At 40.5% G+C, this 15,364-nt stretch overlaps 1 protein-coding gene across 1 annotated transcript in view; it reads right to left on the bottom strand.

The window, feature by feature from the left end:
- The window catches only part of LOC137562325 (uncharacterized), a 228,780-nt gene that overhangs the window by 79,534 nt on the left and 133,882 nt on the right, over window positions 1–15,364 (bottom strand). Inside the window, exons 16-18 of the mRNA XM_068273662.1 lie at window positions 15,030–15,140; window positions 12,395–12,491; window positions 5,905–6,025 (exon numbers count right to left, since the gene is read on the bottom strand). Coding sequence (XP_068129763.1) covers window positions 5,905–6,025; window positions 12,395–12,491; window positions 15,030–15,140 — 329 coding nt within the window. The remainder of the gene's footprint in view (window positions 1–5,904; window positions 6,026–12,394; window positions 12,492–15,029; window positions 15,141–15,364) is intronic.

Here is a 15,364-nt window from a genome sequence, read left to right as displayed (position 1 = left end):
TATATATATATATATATATATATATATATATATATATATAGCCAAGGGGTGAATGAACAGCCCAAACCATATAATTATATACAAAAGCATGCACACACAGCTATGGAGTCCGCAATCTCCATATAAAATATCAAAGGGCTGTAGTCCACGAATAGAAAAGAGGAGCAGCAGGGGCTGTTATTCATGCTTTACAGCATTAGTAAATGTGCTCAAGCTCTCCGACTACGACAAGGTTTCCCCCATATGGTGAATCCTACTTTAACCATGCACAAATTCTAGTTATATCTGCATCTTTTTTTGTTGAGACAATGCCAACAGCCTAAGAGGCAAATGATCAGTAGCTAGTTGGAAGGTGAGGTGCTTTTAATTTTATTCTCATTCCCATTTATTTAACTCTTGGGCTTATGGGATTGTAGCCATAAGTAAGATGTAGCATTTTTTTGCATGGTTAGAGTAGGACTCTGGCATGGTTCACACATATATCTGTACATTCCCAGTCCAGTCCAGTCCTGTCAGTTTTCCATCAGTTGTTAGTTTTACCTATAAGGATTGAAACTTACCACTTTTTGTGTGTAAACCAAGTCATAGAAAACGGATACAAATCTGAAACAAAACAGACAGGATAGGACTGCAATGGAACTGTACACCTGTGCAAGCCCAGCTTCACTGTATAGGGGACACGTTGGCGCAGTTGGTAAATTTAAGTGCATTTACTAATGCTGTAAAGTGTGATAAGAGCCCCAAGCAGGGCTGGCTCTGAGGTCATGTGATGTGATGCATTTACATAACATTGTCATTACCCAGTAAGTATATAATTGTAGGCAAAGCATCAATATAGTTCACGTCAAATAAGTTGTCTTAGTCACTGCATTACACATTTTATTGAGCAACTTATTAGCATGTAGGCAGAGACGGATTTACCATAAGGCACTGTAGGCACGTGCCTACAGGCGCCTGATGATGGAAAGAGGGCTCACTCTCCTCCCTGAGTGGTTCCCTCCCTATGCAGAGTCCTAATGAGAGTGTAAATGAGAAGTTACACACCCAGTTCTCTGCATCCCACTGACAAAATCTCCCTTCAGTGGGTGCCACCTCTAGCTACTTAAAGGGAACTTTAACTGAAAGGGATATGGAAGTTTTCATGTATACAATACCAGTTGCTTGGCAGTCCTGCTGATATCTTTGGCTGGAGTAGTGGCTGGATCACACACCTGAATTACGCATGCATTTAATCCAGTCTGACATCAGTCAGAGCACCTGATCTGCATGCTTGTTGAGGGGCTGTGGCTATAAGTATTAGAGACACAGGATCAGCAGCAGAGTCAGGCAACTAGTATTATTTTAAAAGGAAACATCCATATGCATCTCAGTTTAGGTTCCCTTTAATACTGATTGTACCTCTGGCTACCTAATACTAAGGAGCACCTATTGCTATCTATGAAGTAAGGGAGAAGTGACAGCCAGCCAGCACACTTGCGGTGCGGTTTGGTGAGAGTTTGTAGGTTCATGGAGAGCAAAGTCTAAGGTGCCAGGACATCTGTCTATAGGTTCCTGTGAGGTGAATCCAGGCCAGCATATAGGAGAAAAATCCAGTCAAACACATTTCTAACAAATGCATTCCATGTCTTTATTTCTGATAAATGTAAAGACCCTTTGAACATGTATTTCTCCAAATGTTTTAGTGCTTTTAAAATGCATCAACTTCAGTTTAAGTATTGAATTTTTATGTGCTACACTGGAATGATCTTAAATTGAGTGACTCATCAGAGATCACACAAGCTAAGAGCTTGCATGCACCACACAGGCTCAGCTGATAAATTAGAAAAATTGATAACATGTCACGTATAAACCTACATACATTTTTCTTCTAAGATCAGGCATTGAACTTCTTGTTTTACTTAATAAATACCAGACACAAATAATGACATCATTAATGGACTTGAGAGTTCTCCAGCAAGCCAATTAGCGAAGCGGAACTGTTTTGAAGTGTCTCTGTGCTGGCATTTGATTCCGTAGCCAGCAGCCTGAATGCTAAACTATAGGGTAGAGTTCTATTTTTACATTACGACAGCAGCTAATGTAAATATATTACTTGAAAGATATAAATGATGTGCCCTAGAGATTATTGGAATGAAAAAAACTAACTTCATAAGTCACATATATAAATTTTTCTTTTTTTTTAGACCCTTCCTTAAAGTGGACCTGACATCAAAAATTACTTTTAAGTGTCAAAAATATTAAAATGTATGTCATTCTGCATGTGAAATAAAGAGGCCATTATGCATGATTAAATTAGGAATAAAGCGCAATGGGCCTGGTGGAAGAAAGCACGGTAATATTGCCGTGTACAGACAACGCACAGCAATATTACCCTTACTACCGGCAATGTGTAGACCTAGCGGGACCTGTAGTACGCAACTAAAGTGACCGCTGCTAAGGTAACATGCGTTACTAATGATAATGCTCATAAGTAACACACATTACCATAGTAATGGCCGTGGCAGTCATATACCACTGTTTGCGCTAATAGCTCAACCTGTAGTACGCAGTGCACAGCAACATTACCGCTCTTTCATGCATCAGCCCACATATCCTCTTATGCAGTCAGGAAGCACGGCAGCCCTGGGGCGTATCTGGGTAATACAGAGCCTATGGCAAACACTGAAATTGTGTCCCCTGGCCAGAGTCCCCTTCCCCTCTAAAAACAGCATCCTTTCTCACGTACATGTGTTATGGTTGTGTTTTTTGATCGGGATATTGCTGAAGTTACTTTTTTTGGAAATATCTCTTCTTATTCCTTCTCTGTTCTCTTTTCTAAAACTAAGCCAAGTGCGTCCTACATACATATATTAAGTAGCCATGTTCCCCAGATAGCAGAATTAATCTGGTCTGATTGTTGTAGTAGCATGGGGCAGGCATGGCGGTGCAGCACAGGGGCAGGCATGGCTCCCAGGGTACAAGCCATGCCTGCACCCCACTAGATACGCTACTGTGGCAGCCCCGCACTGGTTGTGCCCAATTGATCCAAGCATAACTGAAAGGCCAGCTTCAAGGATTATTGCACTTAGATGCTATATTAGTTATCCTTTTGTTTTAGAGTGCAGATGAAAAATTCAGTGGCAGACTATAAGATATCCATGTTATTCATGCAGTAAACAGATGACACCCACCATGAACTCCCTCATACTTTTACCCCCACCTACTACTCCTGGGTAATTTAGATAGGGAAGAGGTCTTTGTTCATTTACAATAATATTTGCAAAGAACAAAGAAGGCGGAGGCATCATCACCACCCCAATTTCCAAGGCACCTCTGCAATTTTACAAGCCATGTGTGCTAGAACTGCTCAGGGGATTGAGCCTCACACTTGTGGCATCCAATGTCCTGGCAAATACTAGTATACACATGGTGTGTGTGTGTGTGTGAGTGTGAGTGTGAGTGTGAGTGTGAGTGTGAGTGAGTGAGTGTGTGAGTGTGAGTGTGAGTGTGTGTGTGTGTGTGTGTGTGTGTGTGTGTGTGTGTGTGTGTGTGTGTGTGTGTGTGTGTGTGTGTGTGTGTGTGTGTGTGTGTGTGTGTGTGTTTATTTTCACACTGCAAATGCATGTGTGCACAGAGTCTGAAAAAGATGACATCTGCAGTCATTGCAGTGCAGGATGGCTGCATATGTATTTGATAAATGATGACAGCAAACTGTCCACTAAGCCATATGATGCCTGTTGAGGGGCAGGGCAACGTGCACCATATTTAAAGAGGACCTAAACGTATGCATAGGAATGAAGAAAAACACAAAAAAACTAACCCGGTTTGTGTTTAGAGATAACAGGCTGTCTAATTCTCCCTTATCTGGAAGTATACATTGTGCCATTCAGAAGCTGTATGTAAGCACAGGAGGTTTAACCCTGTATGTGCTCCCAGCAAACCAGGAAGTAACAGTTCTGCACCATCTCTGAGGAGATCTGTAAACAGTAACAAAGACATGTTTTTCTGTAAAGGATATTATGCTGTTGCTTCTCCTTTAGAACAGAGAGGAAGTTCTGGGTTTAGGTCCGCTTTAAGTAAAGCCTTCTAATGCAGGATATCACATATGACTGCGGTAGATCAGGTTTTCTGCTTTTTTTTGTGTCCATTTATTTGGTGTTGAATTGACCAAATCCTGCATGGCAAAGGAATCATACATTGTAATCCCTCAGCTCTTCAAAATCAGGGCCAAAGTGTCCTTTGAACTGAAGTGAGTACTCTGCAACAGGAATTAGGCTGTGACTGGTATTAAAATCTCTCATATCTGGAAATCTGGAAATAAATTGTTACTTGCATTTAAACCACACTTAGAGCCTGACTTGATTGTGCATTTAATATGAAAAGGTCCATGGGTGAACTCACATGACCCGCAATGACACTTCATGCCAGCAGCAATCACCAGAAAACAGCTGGCAATGCTGCTTGTAAAATATGTATTTAGCAGGCAAAGTATTTATAAGATATGAGTGCAAGCTCAACTAAATCTTAATAGTCAAATCTTAATATTTTCATTAAAGGGCACCTGAAGTGAAGGGGGTATGGAGGCTGCCATATTTATTCCTTTTAAACAATGGAAATTCCCTGGCTGTTCTATGGATCCTCGGCTTCTAATACGCATTATCTCTAATACTTTCTAATAGCCACAGACCCTGAACAAGCAAGCAGATCAGGTATTTCTGACTGAAGTTTGACTGGATTTTCTGCATGTTGTGTGATTCAGACAAGAAGATCAGCAAGATTGTCAGGCAACCGGTCTTGTTTAAAAGGAAATTAATATGGTAGCCTCCATATCCCTCTCACTTGAGGTGTCTTTTAAAAACTGTGTACTCTTCCCCCTTTAGCACATTCCCATTGTAAGTCTCTTTAAGCCCTTATCCAACTGAAGAGGTTCCCTTTTGAAGCACACCATCTGCCATACTTAGTAACCACAGTAGTGGCTACAATAGACTGGATACCTGGCATCAGTGAAGTAGCAATAGGGGTTGCAGAGGTCTCGACTGCACCGGGACCCTTGGGCCAGAAGGGCCCCGTAGGACCCTCGCTCAACCACAGTTTTAGCTCTTTATTGGTCCTGTGCTTGTAATGGTCTGTTTTATTAATGCTTTAAATGATAATAATCATTAACAAGCTGTTCCCCATTCCCTTCTTGCACCTCTGACACTGTGGAAATCCTTGGCAGATTTTGGTGTGCCATATCAATTGTTAAGCATAGAGTGCTTGGGGAGGCGCCATGTAAAACTCACATCAGAGCCCATAGCTCCATAGCTACACCACTGCCTGGCATCAGGGTATGTGAATTTCCCATTAAGATTCCCATTGGAAAATGGACCAATGGAGAATATAAGCAGCACAGTAAAATAGTGGAAGATCATAATTTGAGTTTCCTTCCAGGCTTATTTGGATTTGCAGACAAGAAGCCCCACTGATCCATTTAACTGGAAGCCTCAGCATGAAGCAAACATCCTAGGGGGTCCTATAATGTCGGATATGAGCTTTGCCCAGGGTTCGAATCCCAGCTCCCTACTGTGCAAAACAGTAAGGAGTATTTGGGCAAGGCTCCCTAATGATCCTGGTCGCCCTCGGAGCTTTTCCTAAGTGGCTGCAGCCCTGAAGCACTCTGAGTCCACCAGGAAAAAAGCACAAAAAAATGTTATGTGTCTTGTCTCAATTGCAGCTTTCCTGGGCAGTTGCGATAGGCAATGCATACCCTCTGCTATGTATGTCCTGAATTCTGCTTCCATGCTGATCAACAGAATGCCAAATAAATAACATTATTATGTACACCTGTATATATACATCTATCATTTGTATGCTGGTATAAATAAGGCAAAAACATGTTACTTATTTCAATCAATATAAACTTTTTAATCCTTTACTTCACCCTACCTACTTCTCAGGCTGGCCATAACTCTGCGGCCCTTTTCATGATCTTCTATTAACTTTCTTAGAGTTTCATTTTTTTCTTCGAGCACCTCATGAACTGAAGTCTGCCACATGTCACTGTAGCCTATGAGAATTCAAGGACAAGTTTATCGTCATTATTGCTATGTTCCTCCTCATTTCTGTACTGTTAATGTTAAGTGTGGTACTGAAAACGACAGCTTAAAGTGGAACTTCAGCCTAAACAAACATACTGTCATTAAGTTACATTAGTTATGTTAATTAAAATAGATAGGTAATATAATCTCTTACCCACCCTGTTTTAAAAGACCAGGCAAATGTTTGATTTCATGAGGGCAGCCATCTTTTTGGTTGAAAAGAGGTGACAGAGAGCATGAGACACAGGTCCAACTATCCTGTGTGCTGATCACCCCTCCCCAGTTGCTAGGCAATGTAAATAACAACGGAAATCCCATCATGCTTTGCACAGCATCAAGGGAAAAATGCCCGAGCAGTTTTCTTTGATGGGGCAGAGCTTAGCTTTTGTGCAGGTAAAAATAAGGTTTATGTAAGAAAAACACAGTTCTGATGCTGTAAAACACCAAGCCTTTTCAGTGCTGCTGAGTAGATTTTTTTAGTCTGGAGGTTCACTTTAAAGTGTACCCGATATGATTTAAAAGCAAAGATTCATACATACCTGGGGCTTCCTCCAGCCCCCTTTCACCTAATCACTCCCTCGCCACTGTCCTCCCCCTCCTGGATCCTCTGCAATACTCCCAGTAACTTCGGCAAGTCGGCACAGGTGCAGTCCGGCCACGCACTCACCCCACCGCGCTGCCGCGACAGGGAACGTTCTGCACCTGTGGAGTAGTACTGCACAGCCACGGGAGTGTGGCTGGGCATGCGCATGCGGCTGGGCATGCACAATCACAAATGCTGCCTCAAATTTCTAAAATTCTGAGAAAGTAAATTACCAGGAGTCCAGCATTTAAAATAAATTGAAATGGTGTGCATGTAAAAAGGATGCATAGTTAGTAGAATATTAGCAATACTGCCAATATTATAAGGTTTCTACCTAAATATAGACCTACTGTAAACCCAATGCCTAATACTACTCATCCTATCTTGCTGTAAATTCTTATAAATAGCCCTACTGTAAGCCACACGCCTATCACTACCTGTCCCTTTCTTGCTGTAATTCATGTATATAGCCATACCGTAAAGTCCATACCTAACACTACCCATCCCTTCTTGCTGTAAATTTGGGTTCTGGCTCTGTCTGGCTCCTAAATTACACACATATGGGGGCTCCCCAATTAGCAGGCATCGAGCGGGGCTCATATTTCCAGCCTCAATTGAAAAGAGCATCCCCTTGGTCTTACCTACCACTCCCAATTGCTGCTCAAGAGGAAATCCCAAAACCCCACACTCCAGTATACAATATATTTCTTTTTTATAATATACAAGCACCCCAAATGAAGCAGTTTCTCCTGAGAAATACTGCACCCAAATCCAACACATATGCTGCTATGACAATAGATTAGAAGTGACTGCCTAAAAGTATGCCAGAGGTAACATGTGACATGTTGAGATAGACAGTGCCAAGTATATCAATACCTAGGATGCGTTCCTTTTTTTCATTTTTTATTTGAAAGCGTTAACATTTAGTAGGAAAATAATTGTTTCTCTCCAGTCAAGACCCAGTCAGACAATAGCTCATATACTGTAGTTTACCTCTGGGATACTTAAACATGTAATCTTTTTAATTTTTTAAACATAATTGTGCAATATCTAATCATTCTAGTCTAGTCATTTTTAGGAGTAGGAGGACAGATACAATTGTTAATCTCATCAGTTTATTTTGAACTTGGGTTAGCTTTAGAGTGTCCCTATGACAAACATGATGCCCATAATCCTGAATCATGATTACACATCACATAGTGTACCCCAAAAATATCTCATAGGTATTTTTTTTTTATCAGGGTTTTTCCTCTTAAAAAACAGAGCAATTTTCATCTGTCAGCCCTCCTTCCATTTCTTCACTTATAACTTTATTACTACTTATCACAACGAAACAATCAATATCTTGTTTTTTTTCACCACCAATTAAGCTTTCTTTGGGAGGTAATATTTGCTAAGAATTATTTTATTCTAAGTGCGTTTTAACAGGAAATATAAGAAGAAAATTGAAAAAATGCATTTTCTCAGTTTTTGGCCATTATAGTTTAAAATAATACATGCTACCGTAATTAAAACCCACACATTGTATTTACCCATTTGTCCCGGTTATTGCAACATTTAAAGGGACTCTGAACAGTGCAGAAACTATGGAAAGATGCATATCATTTTAAAGCTCTCTCTCTCCTCTTTCCAATGATATATAACATTTTTCCCTAGTACAATGTATGGCACTAATATTTTATTTGGAAATAAAGGTGCAAAGGTGCAGGTCCATCACTAATTACAAGCCCATAATTTAAAAAGTAACAGTAATATACATTCTTGACATGCATACTAAAAAAAATTCAGGCCCTAAGGTAACTATGTATTTTTGTTAATTGTAGATTTTTTTTTTTTACCAACATTTTCCGGGAGTGTACTATTGAGGAGTGTGGGAGGTAAGGAGTTAATTTTAAATCTAAAAAAAGGTCTTTTAATAAAATTAAAAATGTCTACAGATATAATTTTACTATTTGGCCTCAAGATGTCCTTGCGCATAACTTCCCTTTGCGTAATATTACTATGCAAACAGGAAGCAATGCGTGGATGTATAAGTATCGGTGACTGTGAATGACGAAGCCATCTCATTGATGGCCATGGTCATTCACACGGGGACTTAGATCAATGATTGGGAACTGTGTTTCCATGCACCGATCTCCCATCTAGCGACCAGCAGCCGTAACGAGCGTGTGTGTGGGGGGGGGGGGTCGAGCAGGAGTGCAAGAAGATATGGGGAAATGCAGGGACGTAGTTACTCGTCCCAGAGGAGGGGAAGTGGTTAAGCCACAGTTTAAAAGAGATTTTTTTTAAGGTTAAAAAAATTACCTTTATTAAGAAACTGACTTTACCCCTCCCCTCCTCCCCAGATTGATTTAATGTTAACAGCAAATCTACCATGTATAGAATATTTCTGTAACATTTATTTAGACATAAGAGAAACTGCCCTATTAAGTGTTTGAAACGCTTGTTACATAGTTACATAGTTATTTTGGTTGAAAAAAAGACATACGTCCATCGAGTTCAACCAGTATAAAGTACAACACCAGCCTGCTCCCTCACATATCCCTGTTGAGCCAGAGGAAGGCGAAAAAACCCTTACAAGGCATGGTCCAATTAGCCCCTAAAGGGAAAAATTCCTTCCCGACTCCAGATGGCAATCAGATAAAATCCCTGGATCAACATCATTAGGCATTACCTAGTAATTGTAGCCATGGATGTCTTTCAACGCAAGGAAAGCATCTAAGCCCCCTTTAAATGCAGGTATAGAGTTTGCCATAACGACTTCCTGTGGCAATGCATTCCACATCTTAATCACTCTAACTGTAAAGAACCCTTTCCTAAATAAATGGCTAAAACGTTTTTCCTCCATGCGCAGATCATGTCCTCTAGTCCTTTGAGAAGGCCTAGGGACAAAAAGCTCATCCGCCAAGCTATTATATTGCCCTCTGATGTATTTATACATGTTAATTAGATCCCCTCTAAGGCGTCTTTTCTCTAGACTAAATAAACCCAGTTTATCTAACCTTTCTTGATAAGTGAGACCTTCCATCCCACGTATCAATTTTGTTGCTCGTCTCTGCACCTGCTCTAAAACTGCAATATCTTTTTTCTAATGTGGTGCCCAGAACTGAATTCCATATTCCAGATGTGGCCTTACTAGAGAGTTAAACAGGGGCAATATTATGCTAGCATCTCGAGTTTTTATTTCCCTTTTAATGCATCCCAAAATTTTGTTAGCTTTAGCTGCAGCTGCTTGGCATTGAGTACGATTATTTAACTTGTTGTCAATGAGTACTCCTAAGTCCTTCTCCAAGTTTGATGTCCCATTTATTTTGCATGGTGCTAGACCATTAGTACGTCCAAAATGCATGACTTTACATTTGTCAACGTTGAATTTCATCTGCCATGTATGTGCCCATATAGCCATCCTATCCAGATCCTGTTGCAATATGACACTATCTTCCTGAGAGTTGATGATTATGCACAATTTTGTATCATCTGCAAAAATAGCAACATTGCTCACTACTGCATCTACTAGGTCATTAATAAATAAATTGAAGAGCACTGGACCCAGAACAGACCCCTGTGGGACCCCACTGCTAACAGTCTCCCATTTTGAGTACGATCCATTGACTACAACTCTTTGTTTTCTATCCATTAGCCAGTTCCCTATCCATGAACACAGACTCTTCCCCAGTCCTTGCATCCTCAACTTTTGCACCAGACTTTTGTGGGGAACAGTGTCGAAGGCCTTTGCAAAGTCCAAGTATATCACATCTACAGCATTCCCAATATCCATATTAGCATTCACTACCTCATAAAAGCTGAGCATGTTAGTCAAACAGGACCTGTCTTTAGTAAACCCATGTTGATGCTGAGAAATAAGATTATTTTCTACTATGAAGTCATGTATAGTATCTCTTAGTAACCCCTCAAATAGTTTGCATACAACTGATGTTAAGCTTACAGGTCTATAATTTCCTGGATCTGATTTTTTGCCCTTCTTAAATAATGGGAAAACGTGGGCTGTACGCCAATCCACTGGGACTCTGCCAGTTGCAAGAGAGTCACAAAAGATAAGATAAAGGGGTTTAGCTATAACTGAACTTAATTCCCTTAGGACCCGAGGATGCATGCCATCCGGGCCAGGTGCCTGGTCTATTTTTAATTTATTTAGTCTTGCCTTAACTTCTTCCTGCGTTAAGTATTTAATATTACAGTTAGAAGATTGAGACTCTTCCGCCTCTGTAGTTTGCAACAGTGCTGTTTCTTTTGTGGAGACAGAAGCTAAGAAAGCATTTAATAACTCTGCCTTACCTTGGTCATCCACCATTGAGTTCCCACCCTCATCCTTTAGAAGTCCTATACAGTCAACCTTTCTTTTTTTTAGAGTTAATGTACTTGTAAAACTTTTTTGGGTTAGATTTGATATCCTTAGCGATTTGTTTTTCAGCTTCAATCTTTGCCTGCCTAATTTCTTTTTTACAATTTTTATTGCACTCCTTATAATTGCTTAGTGCAGCCTCGGTCCCCTCCTGTTTTAAGACCTTATAGGCATTTTTTTTCCTCTTCATTTTATCTTTAACCTTTCTATTCATCCATAGAGGCCTTTTTTTATTCCTAGACATTTTGTGTCCATATGGGATATACATAATACAATATTGATTGAGTATACGTTTAAAAGCTTGCCATTTCCCTTCAGTATCTTCCCCTTGTAGTACACTATCCCAGTTCACCAAACTTAGTGCCTGCCTAATTTGATTGAACTTTGCTTTTCTAAAATTCATAGTTTTAGTGGTCCCGCTGCCCCGTGGCCTATCAGTCACCAGATCAAACGCTATCATGTTGTGATCACTATTTCCCAAATGTTCTTGAACCTGCACATTTGATACATTATCTGGTCTATTAGAAATGATCAGATCCAGTAACGCATTCCCCCTAGTTGGTTCAGTTACCATTTGAGTCAAGTAATTGTCCTGTAGTGCTGCCCGAAATCTGCTGCTTTTACCAGAATGGGTAGCCTCAATACTCCAGTCAATGTCTGGAAAGTTGAAGTCGCCCATAATTATGACCTCATTTTTACTTGCAGCTTTTTCAATCTGCTGTAGTAATCGCAGTTCTGCAGCTTCATTAATAAGAGGTGGCCTGTAGCATACCCCAATAAGCAATTGGCAACTTTTATTTCCACCATGAATATTTACCCAAACGGACTCCACATCTTCGCAATCTTCCTCCATCTCATCGTTGAGGACAGCTGTAAGAGAATTCTTAACAAAGAGACAAACCCCTCCACCTTTTTTCCCTGTTCTATCCCTCCTAAACACATTGTATCCTTTTAAATTAGCTATCCAGTCATAGCTTTCATCCATCAATGTCTCGGTTACTCCCACAATGTCATAGCCTTTGTCATTCAGAATGAACTCTAGTTCGTCTATTTTATTTGCAAGGCTCCTAGCATTGGTTACCATGCACTTTATATTTTTACCACCACATTTACCAATTTTGTTTACATGAAATGGGCTACTTGAATTTTTACCAACCTCCTTAATCTTTACACTGTCCCCACCCCCCTCTCCACCCTCCATAATGATAGGTTCCCACTGTCTTTTTACCTCATCTTGTCTACATATTAAGACTTTATCCTCCTGCCTCCCCCCAGATCCTAGTTTAAAATCTCCTCCAACCGTTTAGTCATCTTCTCCCCCAATGCAGCTGCACCCTCCCCATTAAGGTGCAGCCCATTCCTGCTGTAGAACTTGTAGCCTTTGTACTTTACCTTTGTAGAAGTCCTTCAGATCACCACTTAAATTACCAGAAATCATTGATCGATTAGTGTTGTGGTCATCTATGCGGTATCCCCATTCAATTAAAAGCTAAAATTAAAACATTACAAAAACTGTCACATTAAGCAAACACTTTGTATTCCAATGTCTATAAATCATCTAGGACGACTGTGCCCCAGTCCCCAACCATTACCACCTCCACCACCGCCTACATCATTTACAAGAATAAATCACAAGGCAGAAAGTTTTTATTTTTTAAAAATGTACTATATATCCACACAAAAATATAAGTAGTCTGGAAAACCGGTATGGGAATTAAAACATCACTTTTAATACTGCGAAAATGAAGGATGTGCGCAATAAAATATTCAGTATATGGTCAAATGTATCTAATATTAAGAGCAGTTTTTTAAATTAAAAAAAAAATCACATATGTTGAAAATGATCTGATATTTTGTCAAAAGTCTATACAATTCCATTTTGTTTCACACACAGTTCAAAGTCAGAGGTAAGAATGTAAAAACCTCACCATGTAACTGTATAGCTGTATCTACAGCATCACTAAACAACACATACAGTATTCGCAACACGCTTCTGTCAGGATGCCATACACAGATGTGTCATATAGTGATGGTCAAGTAGACACAGATAACTTTGAGTTGATGCAAATTTATATGCAAATGTATGCAGTTTGAAAATGAACCAATCAAAATTTACCTCAGCAGGATTTGATTGGTTCATTTTCAAGCTGCATAAATTTGAATAAAAATAAGCATAAATTTCCATCAACTCGAAGTTATTTTCATCTACTTGACCATCACTAGTGTCATAAAACTGTAGCCCAACCAGACCAATGGATGACGAGAAATACTTCTTGCTCACCATCTGAGTCCATGCATACTATATAATGAGGGATGTTCCTAGGGCACTCAGTGACACGTATGCCACAAGCATCCCTCTATGGCAGTGGTCCTCAAACTAAGGCCCGCGGGCCGAATGTGGCCCCCTGAGGCTTTTTTTACCGCCCCTCCCCACACAAAATGTATTACTTATGGATGCGTTCAGCTACATCTTTAAATATTGGTGGTCCGCATATAGAATAGCAGTGCTGGCACCACCCATCCACATGGAAGCCAGAAAGCAGTCTTTCGCTGGTTTCCAATCAAATTCCACATCAGGTTGATGACACTGCTGTCCAATTGGACTGCAGGTTGTCACCTGGGTATGCTTCACTGTCTGGCCCACAAAGACTCCGCCATCTTTTTATGTATACTATGGCCCCCCAGCAGTCTGAAGTATGTTGACCCGGCCCTCGACCAAAAGCGGTTGGGGACCCCTGCTCTATGGTTTAGGCAGAAATACAACTGTGTGGACATTTGATAAAACAGTTGCTTTATAAAGGACACCTGAAGTGAGAGACATATAGAGGCTGCCATATTTTTTTCATTTTGAACAATAGTTGCCTGGCAGTCCTGCTGATCTATTTGGCTGCAGAGGGTTTAAATCACAACACCTGAAACAAAACATGCAGCTTTAATCATAAATATCTAAATAAGCATAAATGAATTAAATCATAAATATGTGATCTGCATGCATGTACAGAGTCTATGGCTAAAATTAGAGGCAGAGGAACAGCAGGACAGCCAGGTAACTGGTATTGTTTAACCACTTCAAGACCACAGGCTTTACCCCCCCCCCCCCCCCCCCCCCAATGACCAGGCCATTTTTTACAAAAAGGGCCACTGCAGCTTTAAGGCCAAGCTGCAGGGCCGCACAACTCAGCGCACAAATGATCCCCCCCTTTACTCCCCACCAACAGATCTCTCTCTGTTGGTGGGGTCTGATCTCTCCCCCAATGTTTATTTTTTGGGGGTAAATATTTTTCTTTTTTATTTTGAAATAAATTTACTGATTTTTTTTTTGTATTTTTACCCTGCTCCCTCCCGCCCTCCCCCCGCCAGCCAATCAGCATCATCGGCTGTCATAGGCTTCAGCCTATGACAGCTGATCACTCCCTGGACTACAGAGGGGACAGCTGTGTCACACGGCTGTCCCCAGTACAGCGCTGCCTTAGATCGCAGTGCTGTACTAAGTAAACAGATGGCGATTTCGCCATCTAACAGTCTCCGATTGGCGATCGCCGCTGGGAGGCTGATGGCGGAGTGGAGCTCCGTCATTCATGTGGAGATGCGCGTGCATCGGTGCGCATGATCTCCTGCAAACCCTTGCCCCAGGACTTGATGCTAATTGGCGTTAGGCAGTCCTGGGGCTGCCGCCTTGAGCACGCCCATGGGCTTTAGGCGGTCGTTAGGTAGTTAAAAGGAAATAAATATGGAAGCCTTCATATCCCTCTGAGTGTGGATATGTGCCACAGTGCAAGAAACTTTATAGCCTTATGGTCGGAACTTTTTATTGACCAATTCATGTGATTTTGAAAGTAATGTTCCATGAAACATTTGAGGATCTACAACAATGGAAATATGAGTTGACTACAACAAAGTATTTTATTCTGAAGAAAATATATTATTTATGTAAATATCAGAACATTTTATCAGAAATAATCTGAATGCTCTAGATATAATAATGTAATAATGATCAGCAATGCACATGGACTGAAACAATAGTTACCTTACAGACATCCCTGTGTTTCCCTGCCAAGGCATAGTAAAATGGCGTGTGATTATTTCTGTCTGTTTTATTGACGGAGGCTCCATTCTCAAGCAGCAGCAGTGCTGTGTCCTTTAATAAGAAATTACAACATAAATAAACAAATGCATCGTAAGCTTTATTCATTTAATACAGTGTTGGTTTTTTGCACTTTATAAATTAGATAATGTATGTTTGTGTGCATTATTTAAAGCAGAAAACATAAAGGAAGAGAAGGGGCGCTTGAGTCTTCTGTGCAATACAATGACCTCGTCTACTAGGCAGGTCTCACCTGTTTACAAAGTGGCTGGTACAGC

This window comes from Hyperolius riggenbachi, chromosome 3, assembly GCF_040937935.1.
Source record: "Hyperolius riggenbachi isolate aHypRig1 chromosome 3, aHypRig1.pri, whole genome shotgun sequence".
Taxonomy (NCBI): Eukaryota; Metazoa; Chordata; class Amphibia; order Anura; family Hyperoliidae; genus Hyperolius; species Hyperolius riggenbachi.
This window is presented reverse-complemented; position numbering and strand designations above follow the sequence as displayed.